The sequence below is a fragment of the Microtus oregoni genome, unplaced genomic scaffold, assembly GCF_018167655.1.
Source record: "Microtus oregoni isolate MIOR12 unplaced genomic scaffold, Mior012 000022F_ref0000154, whole genome shotgun sequence".
In the NCBI taxonomy this organism is placed as follows: Eukaryota; Metazoa; Chordata; class Mammalia; order Rodentia; family Cricetidae; genus Microtus; species Microtus oregoni.
Genome location: NW_024543081.1, coordinates 14,297,970 through 14,324,941, shown reverse-complemented (window position 1 = coordinate 14,324,941; position 26,972 = coordinate 14,297,970). Strand labels below are relative to the sequence as shown.

Here is a 26,972-nt window from a genome sequence, read left to right as displayed (position 1 = left end):
GGGCTCCTCCTGAAGTTAAAAGACTCCCAGACTCTTCCAGTCTGCCCCAAGCCATCTCACAGCAAGGGAGTTTGGGGGTTGAAAGAACATACTTCCCCCACAGAAAGAATATGGAATAGTACATGGAATAGAACCAAAGCCAGGGTGAGCTAGCACAAGGCTAAGAGCGCAGTGCCCCAGCCCTGTGAGACAAAGCTGGCCCTGAACATAGCACTGGGGCACTGAGGGCCACAGTAGCCCTCAGGACACCTGAGAGCAGAGCTGGATAGGAGGGCTGCAGACCCTGATAGGGAGGTCTTCAAGTGAAGCCCAGCAGAGGGGAGGGTGGAGGACCTAGTGACCACAGTGGACAAAGCCCAGCTTTGTTCCTAAGCAGACACAGCATTTTGCCTACAGGCAGGCAATCCTGAGAGGGATGAGTAAAGTCCTCAGACGAGAAAGAGGCATGTTAAAGATATCCTTCAACCAAATAAAGCCAAATAAAACCAACCAGCCAGTGAGGGGGTCAAGGCACCTGACCCCTGACCCGAGCCTACCCCACCCCCATCTCCCTGGGGAGGACAACAGAACTGCCCTCTTTAGTTCAGACAGCAGGCCTGTGGCAAAACCCACGCTCAGTGAATGCAGGCAGTGGTGTGGACGGCCAGAAAACCTGAGTTCAAATTCCGCACTGCCACTTACCAGTCTGGCAGGCTTGGTTCTCAAGCCTCCTGAGCAGAACAAGCGGCAGCCACCTCCTGAGTGTTTATAAGTTATGGGTTACAAGACAGACAAGAGGACAAACATCTTTAGTTTACTGCATCAGGAACATGGTTCTATTTCTAGAGACCAAAGAGCACCACTGTCCTGGGAGGGAATCTCCTTTGTCCCAAGTCTTCACGCACCAGCTGAACCCTGTTTGCCTGCAGGGCAGGTGACTTCTAGTGGAGAGTAGCAAGGAAGGCTTCTTTCTCCAGTGCTTGGAACCCCAATTTCTTCTTGGCACTGAGCGAGCAGCTGCACTTTAGGGAAATGGAATTTGAGCAAGAAGTGCTCTGAACTGGCCTTTGCCTACAAGAAACACACTGGACACTCTGTCCAGCAGCTGCACACAGTGGGGAAGGGGTTGCAGAATACCAGTTACAAGGCCACAGCTTTGAGCTTGGACTCCAATCCTGATTGCAGGGCTCAGGTATGGCCTGCTTCCTCCTCCGAGCAAGGGGGTAGTCGTGCTGTAGGCAGTCGCGTGGTAGCCCTCCTGACTAAAGGCAGGAAACTTCTATGAACTGGTTCAACTCAGGGCCTGACCAGCACCATCTTTCCCCTTCACGTCCAAAAATATCGCCACATCCTCAGTGCCCTTGGCCTTTCTGGGCAGGCAAGACTCAACTTCTTCCCTCCACAGCCATCTTCACCTCTCCTTTCAGCAGAGCCCAGAGTCGACCAGCGTCCTCAGCGGCATGAAGGCTGTGACAGTCAGCACTCCCCGTCAGTCTCCCCAGGACCAGCTGGGAGGAAGGCTGGTGGGCATTTGCTTCTCTGACTTGGTCTGCCCTCACCATCTGCACCCCATGGAGAAGCCAACTCCCCTTGGGTTAGGTCAGCTGCCAGCTGGCTGTCCTGCAGCCTAAGACTCACATCCCTTGGCCAGCTCTCTCTGGTCCTCCCTTGTCCTGCTCCCCTGTGGCTGCTACAGGTCCCACTGCTTCCCTGGCTTTCCTCAACTTTTCCAGTGACACTCAGAGACAGGTACCCACTCCAATTGCTCTAGGGAGCTAGGAGTTTAGGCTGAAAGATGGGAAGGGGATAGCCATCCAGGGGCAAGGGGTACTAGCAGAGGTCACAGGGGAGGCTGAGGCAGGGAGGGCAGTCTTGATGGAGCAGTGTCTCCTGTGGGAGGTGGGGTCCACAGGACAGCTTCTTGCTGTTCTTTGAACATGTCAGGAGGCACTCTTGATGGTTTGCCAGCCACCTGCAGCTTCCACACTTGGCCCTGTCTAATCATGTCTGTGGTCTGGCCTCCAGCCTTCTGTGTGGACCAGCAATGCAGTCCGCACTCACGCTACCACCCAGAGCCATAGGACAGAACCTGCTGCATGATTGCCTAGTTGCCCATGGGTTCCAAGGCACCTGCAAAGGTCAGGAAGCATGTCCTGCCTTGACACAAGCCTTCTGTGCCTCCACAGAGTCGTGCCAAGGCTGCACTCTGAGGCCAGGCTAAGGAGCTGTCATCACGCTCTGCTCACCGTGGTCCACACTCCAAAGGCGGTAAAACTCAGCAAAGTCCACATAGGGCTCAACACGGCCGTCCTCCCCGGGTGGAAGAGAGTGAGCAGGTCTGGAGCGGAAGAGGCCCCCGTCGGAGCTGGAGCTGCTGCTCTGCGTGTGTGTGTTGGTGGACTGCAGGGTCAGAGTGGGGCTCTGGCTGCAGAAGAGGGGAGGAAATCAGTCTGGGGTAGCAGCATCAGGGACCTCAACTTCCAACCTAGTGACACGACTGGCCCTTTAGTAACATGCCTCTCTGACAAAGATCCCATAAAAGCCAGCTGGGTCAGATGCTCTCAGAGATAAATAAAAGGGCAAGTGTATTGCTTTGCTTTTCTTGAGAGTCTTGCTATACAGCCAGAACTCTTGATCCTCTTGTCTAACTCTCCCAAGAGCTGGAGCACTAGCATCTACTATGAACAGTCTTCAAACATCTGTTTTTCTTCTTTTTCTCTATGTGTGGAGGGGTGCCCATAGACACCAGAAGGCAGCATCAGACCCATGGAGTTGGAGTTACAGGTGGTTGTGAGCAACCTGATATGGATGCTGGGAACCACTCAGGTCCTCTGCAAGAGTAGCAAGTGCTTAAGCCAGGTGGTGGCGCACACCTTTAATCCTAGCACCTGGGAGGCAGAGGCAGGCAGATATCTGTGGTTCGAGGCCAGCCTGGTCTACAAGAGCTAGTTCCAGGACAGGCTCCAAAGCTACAGAGAAACCCTGTCTCAAAAAACCAAAAAGGGCAGCAAGTGCTCTTCACCACTGAGCGATCTCTCCAGCCCATAATGTATTGCCCCAGCACCTTTAACACTATGGTAGCAGGAAATACTATTGGGGATTGAACCTAGGAGTTCATGTATGCTAGTTCACTGCTTGGTCACTAAGATACACCCACCAATGGCCCTCCTTTCTTTACGGAGCTATTCATTAGCTTGCCATGTGACAGCTCTGAGCTGTCCTGAACCAGCTCAAGGCTGGCCTAGGTGACAGAAAAGGCTCAGAGTCAGGCGAGTAGATCTGTGAGGTTCAGGAAGTTAAACAGAGAAGCATGAAGTCTTGCCTGGTCGGCTTTGTGGACACAGCTGGCGGTCTCCTGCGGAAGCCTGGTGGGGAGGAGAGGCTACCCTGATTGTGCTGGGACAACACACAGCTATCCATGGTGCCCAGATGTCTATCAGCCCCTTACATCCACAAATGTGGGTGCAGGAACAGCAGTGGCAAAGACTTGAGGACAGAAGGGAGGCCCTCTAAAGAGGCAGAAGCAGGGACACTCCTCTCTGCCAGCCCTTCTAATTGGCCACATCCGGCTAAGCTCTATCCACGGAGAGGGGCTGGGTGTGGCAGCTGTATTATTCCATCAGTTCAGAGTTGGAGTGTGGAAACCAGATCCCCTTGGATCTGGGCAGGGCAGGGGCAGGGTGCAGAGTCACAGAAATGGAAGGGGCCGGTGGACAACAGACCTGTCAGGCAAGGCTGCACTGTGCCCTTCCTCCCAGGTCATGACTTCCACCCCCAGTGCCCTTTAAACTATAGACAGCTGACCGCGATGACAATCACAGTGAGAGAGCAGTAGCTCTGAGGAGCCAGTACAGGCCAGGCAATGTTCCCCAACTACAGATGCATGAACCAATGACCCTATGTTACAAGTTCCAAAACAGGAGAAAAACCAGAGAAGCTGCCCATGGATAAATGCTGCCTCGCTCCGTTCTCAGGTCTCCTTGTCCACCCTGAATCTCCACCTGCCCAGGTCCAATTCTAATACCTGCCAGAACTAATGGTACTGCTCCTTCTTGCTTGTGTCCGAGGAGACTCCCTACTCCAGAGGTAGAAGCAGGGAATTGGAGAGGCCCAAGACCCCAGGGTCCCCAGAGTTCATCCTACCCTACTGAGCCCTAGGGCTTGGTTGTGCAACCTGTTTCTTTCTAGGTACCCAGGACTGTCTCTAGAATGTGACAGCTTACTTAGTGAGGGTGGGAGTGGCTTCGTCCAGGGTGGAGGCACTGTGGGCACCATTGACCATCTGGCCCTGAGAAGGCATGACGAGGGAGAGCGTCACACTGGTCTTGCTGGTGTTCTGGGCACTTGAGTAGGGCACAGAAACAGGGTACACACGGCCCCCTGAAATAGAAGAGAGAGCAGGGAAATGGAAATCAGCCTGGAGGGAGGCAGGGTAGTAGGCCCAAGGTTGCTCTTGAGTGACAAGTGCTATGTGAGAGCTAAGAGGCCTCTAAAGCCCCAGCATGGCCCTCTACCCTTGGGGTGGCCCAGGGTGGATGTCCCTTGGTAGAGTCTCTTCCAGAACAGCAGTAGGACCTTCCTCCAGCCAGGAAGCCCACTGGATCAAAGCAGGAAGGCAATGAAATGCTGCCTGGCTCTGAATGGATGCCTTGATGCAGGGGGTAGTCTGTTTGTGGTTGAGGCTGATCCAATGAAAATATGGTTGCAGTAACAGGCCAGAGGGGCTCTAGTAACCCAGGTGTCCATGGGAGAGCAAACTCGTGTGGAGGTGGGAGCTCTAGGGTTTGCTTGTTTAAAAACAGAAAAGGGTGCTTGCTTCGGCAGCACATATACTAAAATTGGAACGATACAGAGAAGATTAGCATGGCCCCTGCGCAAGGATGACACGCAAATTCGTGAAGCGTTCCATATTTTTCAAGAACAATGGCAATGGGTTTTTGATCCTACTGCACGTACTGGCTTTGGGGGAGCCTAGGCAGTTTGGATGCTCACCTTACGAGACCTGGATAGAGGTGGGCGGTCCTTGGGCTTCCCACAGGTCAGGGAACCATGATTGCTCTTTGAGCAGATGAGGGAGGGGGACTTGATCGGGGGAGGGGGAGGGAAATGGGAAGCGGTTTCGGGGAGGAGGCAGAAATCCTTAATAAATAAATAAATTTTAAAAAAAAAAATAAATAAATAAAATAAAAACAGAAAAGGAAATGTACAGAAGGTCTCACCTCTGTCCAAGCAACTTTATTCAAAAATTAAAGAGGAAAAGGGGAGAGAGTGAAATGTCTCTTTGGCCCAAAGTGGTCCGACACAGTACCAGGTTCTGAGGTGACCATCTGTCCCCACACCTGACTCATCCAAGTCCTTTCATGCTAGAGCCCTTCTCTTTCCTGTTAGGGTTGCTAACGAGGGTGAGAAGTGACCGCACTCCTGGCAGGGCACAAGCTAGGAGGAAATCCACCATCAGTGGTGGCAGCTAGCACCTCTGCTACCTGCCTTTGTGATTAGACATGGTGTGCTCATGCGTCAAGACTTTAGGGGTGGCCTGGGCAAGTCTTATGTCCTTACTGTACAGACAAAAGGAGTAAGGACAGACATGCAGCTCAGAGTCTGCAAGCCTGACAGTCTGTGCTGAACAAGGTTAGGCCACAGGCTCCACTGGCCTGCCAAGCAGTGAGCTCATCTCATCAGCCACTGTGTGCTGCCTCCAGCCCATGACTCCTCTTACATGCTCTGGTCTGTACAGCACATGGCCTACATACCTGGGGCTGGGGTCGGCGTAGGCTGGCTCATTTCACCCAACGGGTAGCCGAAGTTCCGCACCAGCAGGGTCATGTCTTCATGCCGCGGGCAGAACTTGGCACGCTCCCCACCACTGGCAAAGGTGTCACTGTGGATACGCTTTACACGGTCTACCACAGCCTGGGCCACTGCATCGAGGGAGGTTTGCTTAGCAAATTCAGTGTCGATCATTGCTGCGATCTCCTGGGGGTGTGGAGGGAGAACTCAATGAGGAATGCAGGGTGACCTAAGGAAAGGGGCCGAAATTCCAGAGCCCTCTTTAGGAGACCTAGGGATCATTGGCCTAGCAGGTGAAGGAAGTCTCTGCTAGTTAAACTGTAATTGAGCCTTTCAAGCTGTTCCAGATAATCCATCTGGAACACACTGATTAGAAAAGGTGTGGGAGCTTGTGATCTCTCTACTGGCTTCCACGCCTCTAAATGGGTAACATTCACTTCGGTGGGATTACATAACAGAACGGATGCAAGGGCACTCAGAAGACTGCTAGGAAACGCAGGGTAAAGGCTGTGATTATGCCTTCTTCCCTGGAGAAAACACCTATTCCACACACAAGGCATCTTCAGGAGCTGCCCTCCAACAAGGCCTCTGTCTCAATCTAGTAGAAGCCTCTCAGGGCATCTACTGTGAAGACCAAAAGGGAAAGGAAACACCCCCCCCCCCCCAAATGATCAAAAGCTCAGCATATGTGTTGGTATATACTTGTACCCCAGCACTCAGGAGGCAAAGTCAGGGGTCACTGCAAGTTCCAGACCTTGTCTCAAAAAAACAAAAATGAACAAACAAAACAAAAAAAGACCAAAAGCACCAACTCAAGTCCTCTACCTGAGACTGACTGTCACCTTGTGGAAGCAGGAACACAGGGATAGGGAAGGGGAAGGACCTGGACCTGGCACGGAGGTTTGGCTGTTGTCTGCCCAGCCACACCACCTGAGACTGGACCCTAGACCTTCTTCGCGAGGAGGAAACCACTGGCATAGAGCTAGAGGCTGCTGGAGTGAAGGATAACATACAATGGCCAGGAGACCTTGAACACAGGGATTAGGTGACAGCCAGGCTTCAGTTAAAGAAGAGGAAGCAGAACTGAATGCTTTGGCACACACCTGTAACCCCAGCACTCAGGAGGCAGAGGCAGGAGAACTCCAGCCTGCTCTACATCACTAGTTTCACCCTAGCCGAAGCTACCGAGCAAGATTCCATCGAAAGAAAGAAAGAAAAAAGAAAAGAAAGGAAGAAGAGAAAAGAAAGCAAGCAGAAAAGGACTGCGTTCTGACACGTGCAGGAATAACACCAAAGAGAGGCATATCTGAACTTGGCCACCCAGCAGCTCAAAGTACGGCCCTTTTTTCAAATGCTAACTGAGTTCTGTGGAATACACAGACAGGCCTGAGGAGCTAGGGCAAGAAGATGCTGTTTGAGGCCTGCCTGGGTTACAAAGCAAGTTCAAGCCTAGCATAGGCAACTGCCTGTCGTGAAACAAAAACAAAATGTGCTGTGACTGTATCTTAGTGGTAGAGCACCTGACAAGCACCCTCAGGAATACACAAATGCTGTGTGTCCCTGGAAGTCACGCAGATGGCTACTGTCTGTCTTATATCTCTAAGGGCTAGAGTAATAAGGGATTCCCAGTAGCTGAATAATTTTATCCTCTCACCCTTGACCTCTCCATAGTCCCCAGAGGGAGAATCTGCCACACAGGAGGGAAAGGCAGCCCCTGAGGCCCCAGTGGGAAGGGGAACGAGACTGAAGCCTGGCAGCATTCTGGGCAGCAGATCATGGCCCTTTTTCTCTTTTTAAAATGTACTTATTTTATATATGCGTGCTCTATCTGCATGCACACCTTATGCCAGGAGAGGGCATCAGATCTCACTGGAGATGGTTGTGAGCTACCATGTGGTGTGGCTGCTGGGAATTGAACTCAGGACCTCTGGAAGATCAGTTTGCGTTCTTAATCACTGAAGCATTTCTCCAGCCCTGCCATGGTCTTTTCGGACTCTGTTACCTTCCTTTCCTGAAGCTCCGGGGCAGTATAGTTCCCACCTCCCCCTTTTTGCCTCAGGCCCTGGCTTTGAACCCTAAAAAGATGCCTGGTGACAGTGTTTGAGAATCAGGGGTCCAGGTAACCAGCATACTGCCCATGGGCTAGCCTGTTATGCTCCATGCCACCTGTGTGCCCTACCCAGCTCACCTGGTTGGCCTGCCCAGGCCCATGGGCTGCCTCCAGGGCCTTGTACAGTCCCTCAGACATCAGCACCAGGAAGCCTGTCACACCATCCAGAGGCTGTGCGCCATGGATTTCTGGCTCTGCGATGATGGGTTTGGACTTGGCAGCACTATGAGAGAGTATAGGGAGGGCTTTGTGTGGCAATGTTCCCAGGGTGCATGGTTTCTGCTGAGGGTAAGAATCTACACTCAGAACAAAAAACATTTGACTTGATAAAAGGGAAAGGGATGGAGGGAAAGAGAAAAGAAGAATGGGCCTGTCTCTTGAGGGCAGCCATCGAAGTAAAGTCCAGGGGCCATGAAGACAAAGGTCAGATGCCAGATCTGGGTTCCACTCTGTGCCTCCTGCCACAGCCTCAGCCTGGCTGCAGCAGGGCAGGGTGGGAATCGAGCATCAAAATGGCTGCGACTTATTTACTTGTTCTTTGATAAGGTCTCGTGTAGCCTCCACTGATTTATAATTATGTATCAAGGATGATTTTGGTCTCCTAATGGTTCTGCCTCTCTTCCTGTCGAGTGCTGGATGACAAACTGGTACCACCACAGCACCCAGCTGGGAGGCTGTCTTTCAAAAACCCATCTGTCAGATGGCTGACGTGATGAATGCCTGCATTCCCAGGCTCGGGCAGCTGTGACAGAGGATGTCACCAAGTCAATACAACATAGGCATGACCTATGGATCATCTCAGTCTGGGTTACTAGTAAGAGCCTATTTTGAAATAAAAATAAATTTAAAAACAAATACCTGCCCTCTTGCTATAACTTGAACTATGCCAAGATAAGCATCTATTCCAACTAAGATCCCATATGATACCATGGCAGATGTGTGTCAATCATTATAGTGTCAAACTACTCTAGCACATACATCCTGTGAGGACATTCTTGACTAAACCATGAGGACGGAAGTCTGGAAACATCTCAGTGCCATTATATCTGGTGGATCAGTGTTTGTTACAAGGCAGGACAGCAGCTCAAGGCAGGTGAGCAAGTGTGGAGGAGCGGACACCTTCGTGGACCTGTCCTGACCACGCTGAGCGGCTCCTTTCCATGTCAGATGGATGCTAATAAAGTGGTTCAGAGGGAAGACAGAGGGCAGAGCCCTAGGAAAGCTTGAGGGGCACCTCACCGTCCACAACACACACAAGCACACGGTGCACGTGTGTGCACTAAGACATAGGAGGCGGAATATGTAAGGGAATAGTAGCCTCTGGGTGGGGGTGTCTGGCTTGGGAGAGAAGGCTACATGCACCCTTGCTGAAGAGTTTTAAGTCACAGACCTCCTACCCTATAAAGTAAACAGATCCCTGCAAACTAGGGGAGAAGCTTTCAAATACTGGATATTCAGATTCTGGGAGGGGGAGGAGTTAACTGAGCCAGGAAGCCTGGTAACATTTTCTGACTGTGACACAATGCTGGACTGACACCACAGAGGCAATGGGAGAGCTAGCCAGAGGTGACAGACTCAGGCTCCAAATTCAGGCTGCCTGGGTCCATCACCAGTGCTAGGACGGGCCAGGGTCCTGGATGACTCCATGCCTCAGTTTCCTCTCCTGGGATATGCCTGTGGGATAATGGCCCGAGTAAGAGGTGACACCCATCTTTTTTATTTGCAAGACAGGGTTTCTTTATGTAACAGTCCTAGCTGTCCTGGAACTCGCTCTTGTAGACCAGGCTGGCCTTGAATTCACAGAGACCCCCTGCTGCCAAGTGCTCGGATTAAAGGCGGGAGCCACCACCGCCCAGTGGCAACACCCATTTTACGGGCCGAGTAAGAGGTGAACAAAAGGTCATGCCTAAGGAGTGAGCACACTAGACAAGACAAAGGCTCACCCGGACTACTATTGCCATGGGGACTTGGCTAGCACCCAGAGGGAATGGCCCAGAAAGAATGGATGATTCACCGCCCCCCACCAGCTCTACCTTGCCCTTTGGTCTTGTCATTTCCTGTTCATGCTGGTACCTCATGCTATCACTGGATTCTCCTTCCTGGCTCTGTGGCACTTCTGCTGCCCTGGACTTGGTCAGCTCTTTCCTTGACCCTTGTGGGCCTAGCTCACAGGACCAGACTGCTGATGGCCTAGGCCCCACTCCACACACGCTCTCTGGAGGCAGAAAGTATCTCCTTGGGCCTGAACTTTCAATAGCACCCCTGCCGCTGCAGCCTGGGATCTGTTTTTACCCCAGGTCCTCTGGTCTCACAAATGGCTGGGGCTGCAGGCATGGCCACCTACCTGAGCAGGTCAATGTCAGTGTAGCCATATTTGACCTTGTAATCCCCAATGCGCCTGGTGCTCTCCTGGCCACAGATGATACCCACCTGCTTGATCTTTCCTGCATCCAAACCTACCAGAGAAAGGACAATTCAACAGGCCCATTTCTCCACAGTGAAGAGGAAAAGGGGATGGCGGTGCAGTGTCCACACGCACGGTGAGTAAGAACAAAATATTAGGAAATGAACACGATGCCAGGGTACCACAGAGTACAACAACCCCGTGCCCCACTGTTCTCGGCCCCAACCTTCACAGAACATCCCTCACTCAGGCCCTGCTGTGGTCTGAAGGTGCCATGTGCCCATGGCCTCATGTGTTTCAGCTATCAGTTCCTAGCTGGTGCTGTTGTGGGAGGTTAAGGAACCCTTTGGATATGGGGTCTAGTTGGAGGAGGACTCGAGAGTGGGCTCTGGAAGGTGTAGGCTGACCTGCTTCTGGTTCCCGCTCTTCCTGATTTGCTAAGATTTAGTAATCGGCTGATACAGAATCCTTCTGTCGCCATGCTTTCCTGCCATGATGGACAGGATCCCTTTAAAGCGTTAGTCAAAAGGCCCTTTCTCCCTTAAGCTACTATGTCAGGTTCCTGCTACAGTAACGAGGAAAGCAGCTATAACAGAGGCCTCTCCCTGCAGGCGCTACAGCACTGTCTGCCTCTGCCCAAAGTCCAGGAGGCAGCTGTGTCTGCAGAGCTGGGAAGGAAGGGAAGGCTTGGGGGACAGTGGGACTGCAGGACATCACTGCTCTCTTAAGTCTCTCTCAGGAACAGGGATATGTGCCTACTGTGTGTTAGGTACTCCTCTGAGCAGCAGTTCACACTCATTAACTCTGAAGACGATGTTACCACCACCCTCAGCACACAGATGGAGGTTTCCAAGGCTGTCCAACAGCAGATCCAGCCCTGGCCCAGTCCTTCTAGCATGTACCTCCATCTCCAGTTACCAAAGGTAGGCACAGAGGGAGCCTAGGAGCTGGTCCCCTGTTCCCACAGGTCCCCCAGAGCCCAGCCTACTCTACTCACCCAGTTGGGAAAGACGAAAGAGCTCATCCTCATTCTCCGTGGTGTGGTCCACGTTTAGCTGTGTTACCTGTAACCCATCCACTGTAGATTTGCACAGAAGTGCCCGATTTGTACCTGCAGCACCATTTGATCAAGATTAATTAAGCAGAGGGAGAAACAGGACCCACTGACCCAGCAGGGAAGACAAGCAGATGGCACACACCAGGGGCTCAGACGGGGGTAAATCGCCGGCAAGGACATCTGAGTTAGGAGGGTGTTGATGAATGGCAGAGGGCTGGGTTCTGCCACCCGGTTAGTTTTATACCCGAAATAATTACACGGAAACTGTATTCTTTTAAACACTACTTGGTCCATTAGTTTCAGCCTCTTATTGGCTAGCTCTTACATATTGATCTAACCCATTTCTAATAATCTGTGTAGCCCAGGGAATATCTTAACCTGCGGCTGTGTTGTGTGGGAGAATCATGGCGACTGCCTGACTTGGCTTCTTTCTCCCAGCATTCTGTTCTGTCTACTCCGCCTACCTAATTTTCTGTCCTATCAGGCCAAGCAGTTTTCTTTATTAGTTAACCAATGAAAGCAACAGATAAGATACAAGACCCACCTCCATCAGGAGGGAAGCTGGCTACATGCTACAGTGTGATCACAGGACTGAGTTTAATAAGATGCTTGTCCTTAGGGACCCATATTAAGTCTTCAGAACATCATGTGATTGTTTTCAAACAATTTGGGAATAAGGGGCTCTGGATGAAACAAGACTGGCCATAGGATGGTAACTGCCAGGGCTGAAATGGGGCATGGCGGCTTACTAACTACTGATATCAGCTCTTTTACATTTTGCAAATTGATTCCTAAGGAAAATCTTAAGAAAAGGAGGAGGAGGGTCAGGGACACCATAAACCCTTACGGTGGTTTGAAAGAAAATGGCCCCCAAAGGGAATGGCACTAATAGGAGGTGTGGAGTAGGAGTGGCCTTGATGGAGGAAGTGTGTCGCTGTGGGGGTGAGCTTTGAGGTCTCATATATGCTCAAGATACCACCCAGTGAGACAGACCACTTCCTGTTACCGTCTGATCAAGATGTAGCCAGCACCATGTCTCCCTGAAGGCTGCCATGCTCCCTGCCACCCCAATTAAATGTGTTTCCTTTATAAGAGTTGCTGCAGTCATGGTGTCTCTTCACAACGACAGGAAGACAGTCCTTACAGTGACATGCAACCTGCACAGGTTCTTGGGTCCCCTGATGGCTCCTCCTTTGGCCTTAAATCCAACTGTCCCTATCACCCAGCTTCCTGCTGTTTTTTGAGGATGCAGAGCAGGCCTTCACTCATGTAAATTCTTCCAAAAGAAGAGCCATGGGACTGGAGGTGTTGGGAGCACAGAGGTTCTTGCACTCATAGATAAGCACTAGGGAAACCAGGAATGTTGAATGTGCAGGGCTGTCTCTTCAAAGGCAGAGATAGATAAATAACCAGTTGTCTACCCAGAAGGCTGGAAATGGAGCTGGTTAACAGCCTAGATGACCTCTGTGCTATCTGTAGGGCCAGGCTGCCTGTAGCTCTCCCAAGCTCCTCCAAACACGACCAAAGTGGTTGATAGCCTAGGTGACCTCTGCGCTACCTGTATGCCCCAAATCACACCAGATTCTCCCCTAGACCTTAACATATGTAGCCCATCTATAGAGCACATCTTCATGGAAGTGACATGTACTTAGAAAAGAGTTTCACTGGGTGTGGTAGTGCATGCCTTTAATCTAATCCCAGCAGTCGGGTGCAGAGGCAGGGTATCTCTTTAAATTCAAGGCCAACCTGGTCTATATAGTGAGTTCCAGGACAGCTAGGAGAGATCCTATCTCAAAAAAGAAAAGGAGCCTCACTGTACACACGGGATTGTGTTATACTAAACTGTACTGTACTTAAATATGCCCAAGATAAACTGCCTGGTCGCAAACTCTAGAGCAGGGAGGGTTCTTTGCCTTCCTGGTGCTGTGACCCTTTAATATAGTTCCTCATGTTGTGAGGACCTCAACCATAAAATTGTTACTTCATAACTGATTTTACTACTGTTATGAATCATAATGTAAATATCTCTGTTTTCCGCTGGTCTTAGGCGACCCCCAGGTTGGGAACATTGCTCTACAAGTTTGCGCCAACATCAGAATCACGTTGAACTGGATTTCCTTCTTGCCTCACATGGACTGATCATTACTCTGCTAGCCCTGGTGTTTGCAGAGACTGCCCCACGTCCCACAATGAGACGGCCCAGTAGTTAATAGTCCTGAATTCTCTTCCAAAGAATACAGTTCTATTCCCAGTACCCACACAGTGGCTCACAACCATCTTTAACTCCAGTTCCAGGAAACCAGATGCCCACTCATAGCCTCAACAAGCACCAGGCACACATGTGGTACACAGACAAACATGTAGATGAAACACTCATACACATAAATTAAAAACAAAAATAAAATGGATGCAGTTCATCCAAAGGGAGGACACCTACCCCTGCCTCCTCTGTTTGCCTTCCATCTAGGATTGACACACACAAGAGAGTGATGGGGAAAGTGGCCCACAGCCCTGGGAAGCTCAGGGTATGCCTGTACAGAAGCAGAATGGCATGGGGTGGGTGGGCGGCTCACCAACATTGGCGACGTAGAGCTTGTTGGTGAGAAGGACAGCCACAACAGCCATGGCCCCTCCTGAAATCTCCCTCTCCAGTGCCTTGAGTCTCTCAAGGATCTTCTGATACTGAGGTGGCAACTGGTGTTGGGGTACACCCTGCAAGTCATCATCGAGAAAGATCAGAGCAGCGCAGGTGCTCGAGGACCATCTAACCAATCCTCCGTCCCTTGAGATAAAGCAGCAGGGGCCCTGAGCAGCCAAGACAGACAGATTATCAGCAAAGACACAGCCAGGCTAGATACCTGTAGGATGCCTGGGAAGGCCACTGGTGCTTTAACCAGGGGCAGCCTGAAGGTGACCCTGGCTCTGGACTGAGTCAGATCACAGGACCTAGAAAGGCCTTTCCTTCCATCTATTGCTGCCATCCAAGGATGAAACTCGGAGTCCCCATAGGGATACTCCCACTGCCACCCCAAATTCCCCATCAGGATGCTGTCTCCTGATTCCTGCTGCAGACCTTGCTGTGCTGTGGGTGGCAAGCAACACAGAGGATTAATGCTGGCACCCAGCAGTACAGACCATTACCTCTGGCAGCTGGGACTGGAGGCTGGCTTTCTCAGCCAAGGCATCATCGATGGACTCCAGGAAGCTCCTCTCTACTACATCGAAGGCCTGAGGGGACACAGGGCAAGGCAAGGGCTGGCTCAAACAATATCATCACCTCCTGCTAAGATGTCCCTATGGAGAATAACAGATCCACAGCATTCATGGTAGATCACAAGATCTACCATGGGTAAGCAACACACATCATTGCTGCCTCATATGTGGGCTTTTCTGTTCACCTGCTGGACAATGGTGAAGCTGAAAGCTCCTCCTGGAACAGCCTCTGCAAAGCTCCAGCCAGGAGCCCCGAGGCCACAGAGAACAGGAAAAGGATGGGGGAATTCTCAAAGACCAAGAAGCCTTCCTGGGGAGAAGGAAATCCCAACAGACAACAGAAGAAACCCAGGCCTGGCCAGTGAGGTGCAGGCCAGAACAGGAGTGGGGAGAGGTGCAGAGCATGTCGGGTGCCATCAACACTGGAGAAGGAGCACCGGACCACACCCCAAGTCAAGGGGTCACTGCTAAGGACCGTATCCCCACAGGGCCTCCATTCTCCACTCCCAGTGAGCCTCCTCCCAGGTCAGCCCTGCTACCAGTGGAAAAACTGCTGTGCCTGCCTGTCCTGGACTCCTGGGGGCAAGGAGCCCCTGCTTCCATGAACTGTACCTAGAATTGATCCTTGGTAGGGGATGAAGAAGCAGGCAATCTTCAGACCATCCTGTCCACACTTAGAGCTGCGGGGCCCAAGTGCCAGGGAGGAGAGGACACACAGGCAGAACAGGCCACTGGCAGCCAGGCCAATCCCCTTACCTGCAGCAGGACCCGCCGCACATCAGCCTCAGTATGTTCAGTGTTGAGCTGGCCCAGCAGGAGTTCTGCAGAGAGCCTCTGGGCCACAAAGTTGGTCACCCGGTTGCCATCATAGCCATTGAAGACCCCATACAGGAAGCAGTTGTTTTCACTTCTAGCAGAGGGAGGGCAGGAAGAGGACTGAGACCCGGCATGAAGGTGATGGGGAAGAAGGAATGGGGGAGGACTAAAGGCAGAAAAGGCTACAGGTACTCACTGGGGCACCCACATGGTAGTCATCATTTAACCAGGAAAATGACCTGCTTAGTCCACTCCATCCCTATACCATAGCGGGCCCCTGGCTTAGACACAGAAAGGACCCCAGCAGTGGTCACTTCCCACAGGCCCTACTTCACAGGCAAGCCTCGTACACGGTAGTGTCAAGACAGTTTATCTTTTCTTGCTCATGAACTGACTTTCTCTGTCCAGTACAGCAATGCCACACATACCTGAACTTGAGCCAGTTGTCCTCTGGAGGGTGGCTCTCGGTGCCCTTACCATCAGCAGAATAGCTACGGTTGGAAGCTGAACCGACTCCAGAGAGGTGACAGAGTGGCAAGTCATCTGTCCAGCTTGGCTGTTGCTCCTGGGAAACATCAGGAAACTGTGAAAGCCCACCATCGTCCCCAGACCCCATTGCTCCTGCTTCTCCGACAAGGACAAAGGAGGGCCTGGATCCTAAAAGATAGTTATGTCTGGGAAAAGATGCTTCTCTGAAGAGACACTTACAAAAGGCTTCCTGTTTTTATGGTGTATCCACAAACTGGTTCCCACAGGAATCCTAAAACTGCAGCATTCCCAAGTGGAAAGCTCAGCATAGCTTCTCAGAGAGAGCTCACTACAAAGCAGGAAATGCTAGTGTAACACACAGGACACTCTCTGGCGCACTCCTCACACAAAGGTTCGGGCTGGGCAGCACAAAGGAAACCAACTGCAGAATGCATGCCCCGCCGGCACAATGCCTGACCTGTGTGCAGCCCGGGATGTCTGTGTCATAAACAGCTTCCCACACATGTTCTCAGGAAGGTAGTGAGGACCTGGCCATCAGAAATTCAAGCCTGCAAGTCAGTCTGTCACTCTTCCTAGTATGGAGGCCTCCACCTGTGCCCCTTCCCATTTCCTTCTCCAATAGCTACAGCTTGAAGGCCTGTGCACATCCTTTTTCTTGTTAGGCAGGTCTCAGGCAGGGGTCATGGCCTTGTGTACTCATACTGCACCTTGGTACCATCTCTCATGCCTATACCTGACTTTTATCCTATCCCACGAGATCTCAAATCAGGATGTTTTACACAATCACCAGACATTTACACACAAACACACATAACACACACACACACACAGTCCAATCTTGGCCTAAATATCCCAACTCTTTTCTTTTTTTTTTAAATACAGGGTTTCTCTTTATAGCCCTAACCATTCTGTTTTTTTGTTTGTTTGTTTGTTTTTTTTTTTTTTTTTTTTTTTTTTTGGATTTTTGAGGCAGGGTTTCTCCATAGCTTTTTGGTTCCTGTCCTGGAACTAGCTCTTGTAGACGCCTCGAACTCACAGAGATCCGCCTGCCTCTGCCTCCCGAGTGCTGGGATTAAAGGCGTGCGCCACCACCACCCGGCAGCCCTAACCATTCTGGAACTTGTCCTGTAGACCAGGCCTGTCTCGGTCTCCAGAGTGCTGGATTAAAGGCATGTGCCACTACTGCCAGATAACTTTTAATTTTGTAAGGTTCCTAGAGATGGCCCCAAGCATGTGTATTTCCTTTTTCTTTCCTTCTCTTCCCCTTTCTTTCTGGATGTAGGACTTATTAGTAAGCAAGACCCAGCAGCAGGAAACAGTACAATGCAAGTCCTCATGAGTGCAGGACTCAGGACTATCTGAGGATGGGATCAGCCACGTCTTCAGACTCATGCATGAAACTAGGAAAAGCCCCTCTGGCAGCCAGGGAACTTGGTCTTGTTCAAGGCCTCAATTATACATTCTACATCCTGCAGTGAGGGAGTATGGACAGAAGGGCCTGGCTAAGGTAAACAAGCAGTAGCCAGTGTGCCCTGAGGTTCCCAAAAGCACCTTCCATGTGCATCTGAAGCCGAGACTGAGATGGCATAGATTAAAGACACACTGGAAGGCTATCTCAAGGTCCAGAAAGCAAGCACCATATGCCAGGTACACATACACACATGCGGCAAAACACTCATGCACATAAAACACCCTGAAAAAGTTGTAAAGTTTTATTGAAATATTAAACAATTATGACCACCAGATGCAACTTCTTACATACTACTAGTAATGATCTTCAAAAAAGGTGTAAAAACAGGTGGGTGGTGGTGGCACATGCCTTTAATCCCAGCACCACTTGGGGGCAGAGGCAGAGACAGGTGTTCTGAGTTCAAGGCCAATCTGGTCTACAGAGCAAGTTCCAGGGCAGTCCTGGCTACACAGAGAAACCCTGTCTCAAAAAAAAAAAAAAAAGAGAGAGAGAGAGAGAGAGAAATGTAAAACCACTTCAGCTGGCTGGTCCAAACAGATATGGGACCAGCTTCTATGGCAAATCTCACCTTCTGCTTATTTACATAGTGAGAACTCAGTTTATAGATATACACATCCTCCAATTTTAATTGCTTTTATGCCACATTCATCTATTTCAAAGCTTTTATTCAGTACTTAGTGCCCTGGAGCAACTGTTACTGGGTATGGGAGTTTATTTTATGAAATGACCAGGAAGTAAAATGATGTCTTTGGGTACGCAGTCATGCTGATACACTATACATCTGTATTGCTACCTCCAGTCAGGACACTTCAAATGCTCCACGCACCCTAGGCTGGCACACTGGGCCTGTTCGCCATCCTGTGGTTTTGCCTTTTTCAGAACGGCATCTGTCAAAGCATGTGGCGTATGACCCTGTAAGGTTGGCTTCTTTCGTGCGTGCCCCTGAGATTCAGACACACTGGTGCCTGTGCACATTAGTAGCTTGCTCATCTTTTTTTTTTTTTAAAGATTTTATTTATTTATTATGTATACAGTATTCTCAGTATTCTGTCTGAAGGTATGCCTTCAGGCCAGAAGAGGGCACCAGATCTCATTGCAGATGGTTGTGAGCCACCATGTGGTTGCTGGGAATTGAACTCAGGACCTTTGGAAGAGCAGGCAGTGCTCTTAACCACTGAGCCATCTCTCCAGCCCTAGCTTGCTCATCTTTACCGCAGCACTGTGTAGTTCTCCTTTCCCACTGATGGACCATGGAGGAGCCTGCTTATCCCTGCATCCTCTGAAGGACATTCGGGCAACACTCTGAGTGTAACTTTTCATTTCTTCTGGTAACTACCTAGGGTTCGGGCTGCTTGGGTCACAAACATCTACTGGAAGGCTGACACGCATGTGCTACACACACATACATACAAAAAATAAAAAATAAAAATAAAAAAAGCACCAGGTCCAAGTAAATGAATGTTTAGCTCTCTTCCTTGTAAATTTCTTTATTGGGCCAGGAATGATAGTACACACCTTTAGTCCCAGTAGTTGGGCGGCAGGCCAGCCAGAGCTATACAGTGTCTCAAATGGGGGACAGAGATAGGTTGATATTTATTACTTTAAATGCCCCACGTGTGTGGATGCTCCTGAACGCCTGAAGAGAAAACTAGAACCTGAGGCGTGTTGAGTCACTGGACATGGGTGCCAGGAACAAAACTTAAATCTTCTAGAGGAGCAACAAGGGTTCTTAACTACTGAGCCATTCTCCAGCTCCTGGGTATTTAGCATTAGAAGAAGCTGTCAAACCATTTTCCAGGGCAGCTGTGCCATGTGTCCTCCCGCCAGCAGCCAGCACTCCAAGTGGACAGCATCATGGTCATCACTAGGTCTGCTCTCAACACTCTAACATATGCCTGACCTCATGGTGCAGTTTGCATTTCCCTAATAGTTAATGCCACTGACATCTTTTCAAGTGCTCACTTGCTACCCACAGGTCCCCTCTGGCAACTGTTTTTATTTTATGCTTCCTTTTAAACTGGGTTAACAACAGAGCTCTGAGAGTTTTTCACATATTTTGCCCCACACTGCTTTGATGACTATATGACTTGTAAATATTTTCCCAAGTCAGTAGCTTACCATTCCATTTACCCCATATTGATTTTGGTAGAATAAACTTAAACTTTTAATGATTTCCATTTTATTGATTTCTTCCTTTTAGAGTCATATCCAAAGGCTCCTTGAGCAGCCCAGGCCATGAGAGTCTCACTAGAAGTTTTACAGTTCTTTTTTTTTTTTTTTTTTTTTTTGGAGGGGGTGGTTTCAAGACAGGGTTTCTCTGTAGCTTTGGGGCCTGCCCTGGAACTAGCTCTTGTAGACCAGGCTAATCTTGAACCCAGAGATCTGCCTGCCTCTGCCTCCTGAGTGCTGGGATTAAAGGCATGTGTCACCACCGCCTGGCGAAGTTTTACAGGTCTACGCCTACACCCAAGACCTCTTTTGAATTCATTTCTGTAGCAGGCAGCTCTAGGTCAATGTCCCCCTACATTAGGGTGGCCAATGGTTCTAACATCACTTTTGAAGATCAGCTTCCTCCACTGAGTTCCCATCACACCTCATCCTGCTGTGTTTCTGAACTCTGTTCCGTTCATCTCTCCAGCTTTGATATAGTCTTAAATTCACCTATAGCAATGGTTCTCAACCTTCCTAATACAGTGACCCTTTAATACAGTTCCTTATGGTGTGGTATCCCCAACCATAAAGTTATTTTTGTTGCTGTAATTTTGCAACCGTTATGAATCATAATGTAATAGCTGAGGTGCAGAACCCACAGGTTGAGAACCACTGACCCATGGGACTTTCTGTTACTATATGTTTTTTTCCCAAGACTGTTTTGGCTAGTCTAGTTTCTATGCCTTTCCATATAAATTTTATGACTGTGTACACATACACAACACACATATACACACAGCCTTGTTGGGAATCCAGGCATAGAATACACACGTGTAAATCCAGCATTTGGGAAGCTGAGGCAGTAGGATCACAAGTTTGATGCCATGCTGAACTACACAGTGAGACCCTGTCTCAGAAATAAATGAATAAATGATGACGACTACTTGAATCTACAGGCCAGCCTGGGGAGAACCCGCATCTCCACTGCGCCAACCTCTGACCCATGAATACGGTGTCTCCACCCTCACTCATGCTTCCTTCATGGGATGTTTGCCTAGTCACAATCTCACCACAGGACTGGATTAGGTCAAATGAGAGAAAAAGGAAAACTGCTTCCTGGCCACAAAAACACTTTCTAGCTCTGTTCCTGACTTCTAACCTAAATGGGAACTCACATCACTGTAGCCACATGGAAGAAGGAGAGAAATGACTCTAAGTTGTCCTCTAACCTCTACAGAACATTCATGCACCCCATTCACCCCTCACTCACAAAGCCTGTTACACTGGGGCCTCAAACGAAGAGGCTTCTGGTCTCGGTGCTTCGGTCACAGAGATAAGCCAACTAACACCAGTGCTCCTTGCTAAGCCAAGTCCCACTTACTTTACATCAGTCATCGTTAGGCAGTAAGTTCCTGGCCAGTTTTCCTTGGCTTTCTAGTGAGATAAAGACAAATTTTACCCAACAAGCACAGAGAGGCAACACTCACCTGTCTGTATTTCTCAGTCTCACCTACCCGCAAGTCCCTGCTCCAACCCACCTGTGGAGAGCGGCCATGTCAGGCACAGGCCATTCTCAATGCATTATACACTTCCAATTTCACATCTGACCTTAGTCAAAACGCTGAGATCAATCTAAAAGCCATAATGCTACTTCCAATTTTATCCTTAAACTGTCAGTTTCTTTCTCAGATGACTTTATTTTGAATGCAAACTTTCCCAGTATTATGCTAAGTGGAAAGCCAGTGTGACTTACAGTAGTATCTAGAAGACAAAAAATGAGAATCTACTCAAGCCATTGCTTGTCACAGACCCTGAGAGCGCAGCAAGGGCTCTTAACTTCTGAGCCACCTCTCCAGCCCATCCTCTAGGTTTTAAAGGAGATTAGCCTAGATCTAGCACTCAGGAGGAAAAAGTAGAAAGGTCGCCACCACAAGTTCAACCTGGTACAGGCTAGCTAGGGCTAGTCTCCAAATTGGCCCCTGCTCAAAGTGGGGGACGAGAGGCAGAAGGAAAGCACTCAGTGGTGCTCTTCCAGAGGACCCAAAATTCAGTTCCCAGAACACAGGATGGCCCAAAACCACCTGAACTCCAGGTCCAGATCGGATGCCCTCTTCCGTATTCCACTAACACCTACACACACATGCACACACGCGCACACACCTGAACTCCAGCTCCAGATCAGATGCCCTCTTCTGGATTCCACTAACACCTGCACGCACACACACACATGCTATGGCTGAGCAAGCTTAGAGCGTGTTCTCCTCCTCTCCTGTTCTGCCAGGGACTATCCATAAGCAGCATCCCCAGCGACTCTTAGTACGTCTGCCAAGTCTCATCCTTCCTCCACACTGCTTAACAATTTTTGGAAAGGTCACATATTTGCTACTCACACAAACGCCCACTCCTCCGCCCCTGTACTGACTGATGCATACTCTCTCCCACGTCCCCAAATGCCAGCCCCGTGAGCTCAGGGGGCACTAGCCTTGGGGAAGCTGAGAAGGGGGTGTTTCACACTCTAAGCCCTCAGTACAGAGCCGTGTATACACACACACACACACACACACACACACACACACACCATGACTCCTCCATCATTTAAAAGAACTATTCATAAAATTCAACAGAAAATGTGCTAAGAGACTAGGCCACTTCAAAGGACCTAACTCCAGCCTGATTTTGAGAAGGAGCCTCCTACAGTCTGCTGTGGTTTGAAAAGTGACCCTTGCATGTGTAGCCTCAGGGACTTCACACACATACATGTGCATGTTTATTTAAGCATGAGTTCCTCAAATTCTCATGCACTCTTATCGAAATCAAGGAGTACATAATTGTCCCCATCCGGGCTCATCTCAAAACCCAGGCAGACAAGTGGACAAAGCCCCGTTCCCAGTTCAGGCCACAGCATGAATATCAAATTATGGTATGAAAAGGCCGAGTGTTCTGTGGTGAAAGCAGTCCATTGCTAAAGAGACCAAAAGGAAGCTTGGAAGGGAGAACAATGCCCCGGGGAAGATGGCTTAGGGTAAGGGACAGCAGTTTCTTCTCTTCTCAAAAACCTCCTATGTGACCCACTTCTCTGAGGCCAAGTCACTCCAGGCTCCCACTGCCCTCTAGAGCCTCCATCAAATACTCTCTCTGCTGCTGCTAGACTCCATGATATATGCTCAAAGGTCTACTAATAACTGTGGTATGGTCTCTGCGGACCAGCACAGCAGCTGGACCTCATTCCTGATGCCTGGTGAACTTGACTTCCTCCTTTCCCTCCCCTTCCCAGTGTTGGGATGGAACCCCAGGCCTTGTGCACGCTAGGCAAACACTCTTCTACTGAGCTATACATCAACTCTGAATTTTTTTTCCTTCTTCCAAAATAAATGTTTTCATTTCAGTGGACAAATGTGTTTAGAGACAAGGTCTCACATAGTCTGACCTTCTTGTTTCTGCCTCCCAAGTGCTAGGATTACAGGCCTGTACCACCACACTGTTTTATGAGGTGCTGGGAATCAAGCCCAGGACTTCACACATACTAGGCAAACACTCAAGCAATGGAGTAAACCCGCCAGCCCAGTACTTATTTAAGGTACACCAAAAGAAAAAAAAACATCTTAGTAGCACCTGTGATTTAATAAATATAATTTCTCAGGACAAATCCAAGTCTAAAAATGATTTCAGATTGGCATTCTTTTTCCAAACTCATTTTTTTGTTTTTTTATATTTTTGAATATACCATCTTACTATGTTGCTGAGGTTGGCCTCAGACTCCTGGTCTCGAGCGACCCTTCCAACTCAGCCTCCTGAGCAGCTGGTATTACAGTCATGCACCACAGTCACAAACCAAACTCTCAGTTCTCCCTGCTCCAAAGGCACTCCTTACTTCACCCACAGCACAGGTGATGCTCACACGGACCCTTGGAGTCCTTGGCTCTTCTCCATCCGTCACACACCTCGCAGGCAACTCCATTCACCAGTAATCACAACGGCTGTCTCCAAAGGTCAGCCATACTGCTATTTCCCACCGACTCCATCATCCTGGCCAAACCAATGTCTTCTCACACCAGCCAGAGGTTCAGCAGGCCCCAGGCTTCCACTCTTAACCCAAGAGGAATTTTTCTCTAACCAAAGTCAGATATCCTCAGGCCCCTGCTGAAACTACTCAGAATTTGAAGGCTACAGCAGCAATCACTAAGCCAACAGTATCTCAGACCACAGCTATCATTTCTCCAAGGTGCTCCAGCCACACTAGCTTCCTTGGTGACTCCTGAAAAGGGCAGGCTCTCAAATACTTCATCTCCCACATTCCTACCCCTATCTCAACAAATGTTGAGATACTATCCCTACCACCCTGTTGGAAACAGCCCCTGTCCTACTGTTTCTGGACCTTAGCGTGCACTAGCTATTACTAGATTATATATAATCTGTACTTGCTGTTTACCACCTGTCTCCGTCACTAGGACAGAAGCTTCAGGAGGACAGTGTCTCCAGCACCGGCACGACGCCTGCCATAGCAGTAACACTCACAGACACTTCAGGGGATCACTCTCAGCAGCACTGAAGGCACAAGTTTGTGGCTGAGTGTAGAGGGCACACGATCCTTGTGCTCACAGGTGAGCACTAGGGACCAGGAATGTTAAACACACGGGGTTGTCTCTTCAATGGAAAGGCTGTATACTGGTTTCTGCCTGGAAAGCTGAGGGTGGATGTACATAAGAGACTGGTGACCTGTGCTATCTGCAGGGCCAGGCCATAGCTGACTCTGGTCCCAGACTCTTCCTCCCTAGACCTTTGTCCTGAGCATTGCTTCGCAGTCAGCAGAACTTATTCTTATGGACTCTGTAAAAGAGTAGTCACGCCTTGAGCATGATTGTGATAACTGTCACCAGGAAACTTTCTTCCAAAGTTGTACTGTACTCATACATATCTAAAATAAACTAACTGCCCAGAGTTACACTCCAGACGTTTGAACCAACACCAGCTAAGTCATGTGGAAGTGGCTTTCCTTCTTGCTTTACTCAGACACTGCAGGCCCTGGTGTTTGCAGAGCCCCCGCAGCTGAGTGTTACCAAACTTGGGGAGTATTTTACAGTTTACTTAATAGCATCAATTCTCCAGGGAGTCCTTCTGGATTGGGGGAACTGAGCCATCAGGGACTTGGTTTCTCCAGGCCACAAGGACTGGGTTTTGTTGTTGTTGTTGTGTTGTTGAGACAGGGTTTCTCTGTATAACAATCATGACTGTCCCGGAACTCACTTTGTAGACCAGGCTAGCCCTGAACTCAGAGATTTGCCTGCTTCTGCCTTCCATATGCTGAGTTATTCTAAAGCAGCTTTTTCTCAACCTGTGGGTCTCGCCCCACCTTGTGCTGAATGACCCTTTCACAGGAGTGTGTATCAGACATCCTGCATATCAGATACTTCCATTACTATTCATAACAGTAGCAAAATTGGTTACAAAGTAGCAATAAAATAATTTCATGGTTGGAGGGTTCCCACAACATGAGGAACTGTATTAAAGGGCCACAGCATTAGGAAGGTTGAAATCCACTGATCTAAAGTTTTCTTTAAAACCACTTTTCTTCGCTGGGTGTGGTGATGTAGTGTTTAATCCCAGCACACCAGAAACAGAAGAAAGCAGATCTCTGAGTTCAAGGTCAACTTGATCTAGGTAGTGAACTGGAGGCAAGCCAATGCTACATCACTGTTTGAGTCTCAGAACAACCAATCAACCAAATTCCGTACTAGAGAGATGGTTTAACAGGTAAGAACACTTGTTTCTCTTCCAGAGGACCCAAGTTTAGTTCCCAGCACCTACATGGCGGCTTACAACTGTCTGAATTCATTTCCAGAGAAATTGGTGCCTCTGGCTTTCATAGGCACCAGGCATGCACCTACAACATGTAAGCAAAATACTCATACATGTAGAATTTTTTAAAAATTAAATTAGATGGACAGTGGTGGTGCTCACCTTTAATCCTACTGGGGGGAGTGGGGGGTCTGAGACAGACAGATATCTGAGTTCAAGGTCAGCCTGGTCTACAGAGCAAGTTCCAGGACAGCCAGGGCTGTTACAAAGAGAAACCTTGTCTCAAAAAACAAACAAAACAGATACTACTTGTTAAAAGCTATTCCGTCCCCACCCCCTTTTTTAAGTCCTCCAGCAGAGAAGCCGTTCTAGTGCTGGGGAAAGTCTACCTTCTACCAAACTGGAGCTCTCTGGGCCCATCACATCTAGCAGACAGAGAAGCTATTTGACCCAGGTGACTATTCTCTCCTTAGCAAGCATCATTTACTATTTTTTTTTCCAGCCCCTCTTTTTCTCGGGACCACAATATATCACTGTTCCCGGGATGCTTTCTACAATGGAGACATTTATACAAGGGCCTTGTCCCTCCGGGACCTAACAAAGCAGAAAGCCAGGCCTCCCAGAGTTGTACAAAAGCCTCCACAGGCACACAATAATAAAGGCCATCACTTCTTCCACTTCTCACGCTTCGGACCCTCAAGGACAGGAGTGCTATTTCCCCTCCTCCTTGTAAAGCCAAGGCCTAGCTCCAGACCAAACACCGACCAAGCACCTAGCATGCAAGGGCGGTCAACGGTGGAGTCAACACGCTAAGCAAAAGGTGACAAGTCCCTGTCTTCAAGGAATCCACAACCTAGCCCATCATTCACAGGCAACTCCTACAGAGTACCACGACTAGGGGACCAGCGTCCTGTCAGTTCCGTCAAAGTTCTGTGCGGCTACCATGCATGTGTAACTGTGCGCACGTGTGAGAACAATGCAGGGGCAGAAGACTGCGTCAGACCCGTGGAGGTCCAGACTACCGAGTCCGACATCCTACCTACTCCCACTTTAGAGAAGGGACCTCGAGTTAGGGGATCTGGTGAACTGGGAGGCAGAACCAATACCCCAAGACATCACTTCTTTGAGCAACCTAAAGCTTGGGGGGTTTTAGAGAGGCAGACTGATTTTAGTTCTGCCCCTGCCGCTCACCAGCTGTGTGACCTCGGTTTCCTCATCTGGAAAACAGAAATAACTGTTGTACCTAGCTATGGGCTGGTGCTGCTGCGAAGCTCACGACCGTAAAGAGGTCCACACAATGCCTGAGATACAACGCGCCTTACACAACCGGGACTATTTATGATTAGCCGCGTCCGCGCCCCGGATGGCCAGCTCCGCGGAGCCACGTCCCCTTCCGGCACCAGGACTATCCCACTCCGCAGGACCCCGGCGCCCTTGACCCCCAAAGGCTCGGCCTGCGGTGCGCACGCGCAGAGCGGGCGAGTCGCCAGCCTCGCACGGGTCGCGGGCGCGCTGCAAGCACCCACTGATCTCTGGGGCGAGGGGTCCACACTCTGCCATCTAAAGATAACCGCTCTTGCACCGAGGACACACCCGAGCTCCCAACCCTCCCAGCCCGGAGAGCGGGTCGGTTTCCTCACACTCTGAAGCAGGCTCCTCCTTTGCGCCGCCATCTTGGAGGACCCCGCGGCGCGCC

The 26,972-nt window shown here is 49.8% G+C and overlaps 1 protein-coding gene and 1 non-coding gene across 2 annotated transcripts; one reads left to right on the top strand and one right to left on the bottom strand.

Moving 5' to 3' along the window:
* Positions 1 to 555: 555 nt before the first annotated feature.
* On the bottom strand, positions 556 to 26,972 carry Tab1 (TGF-beta activated kinase 1 (MAP3K7) binding protein 1). The gene is made up of 11 exons (XM_041672593.1): positions 26,917 to 26,972; positions 15,798 to 15,934; positions 15,310 to 15,463; positions 14,482 to 14,568; positions 13,914 to 14,052; positions 11,281 to 11,394; positions 10,224 to 10,335; positions 7,958 to 8,102; positions 5,733 to 5,955; positions 4,203 to 4,359; positions 556 to 2,404 (listed from the first exon to the last, which is right to left on the bottom strand). The coding sequence occupies exons 1-11, from the start codon at positions 26,947 to 26,949 to the stop codon at positions 2,197 to 2,199; spliced, it is 1,509 nt and encodes a 502-aa protein (XP_041528527.1). The 5' UTR covers positions 26,950 to 26,972; the 3' UTR covers positions 556 to 2,196.
* LOC121461578 lies at positions 4,788 to 4,894 on the top strand. Its single transcript, XR_005976192.1, has one exon. It is a non-coding gene; the product is annotated as a U6 spliceosomal RNA (small nuclear RNA).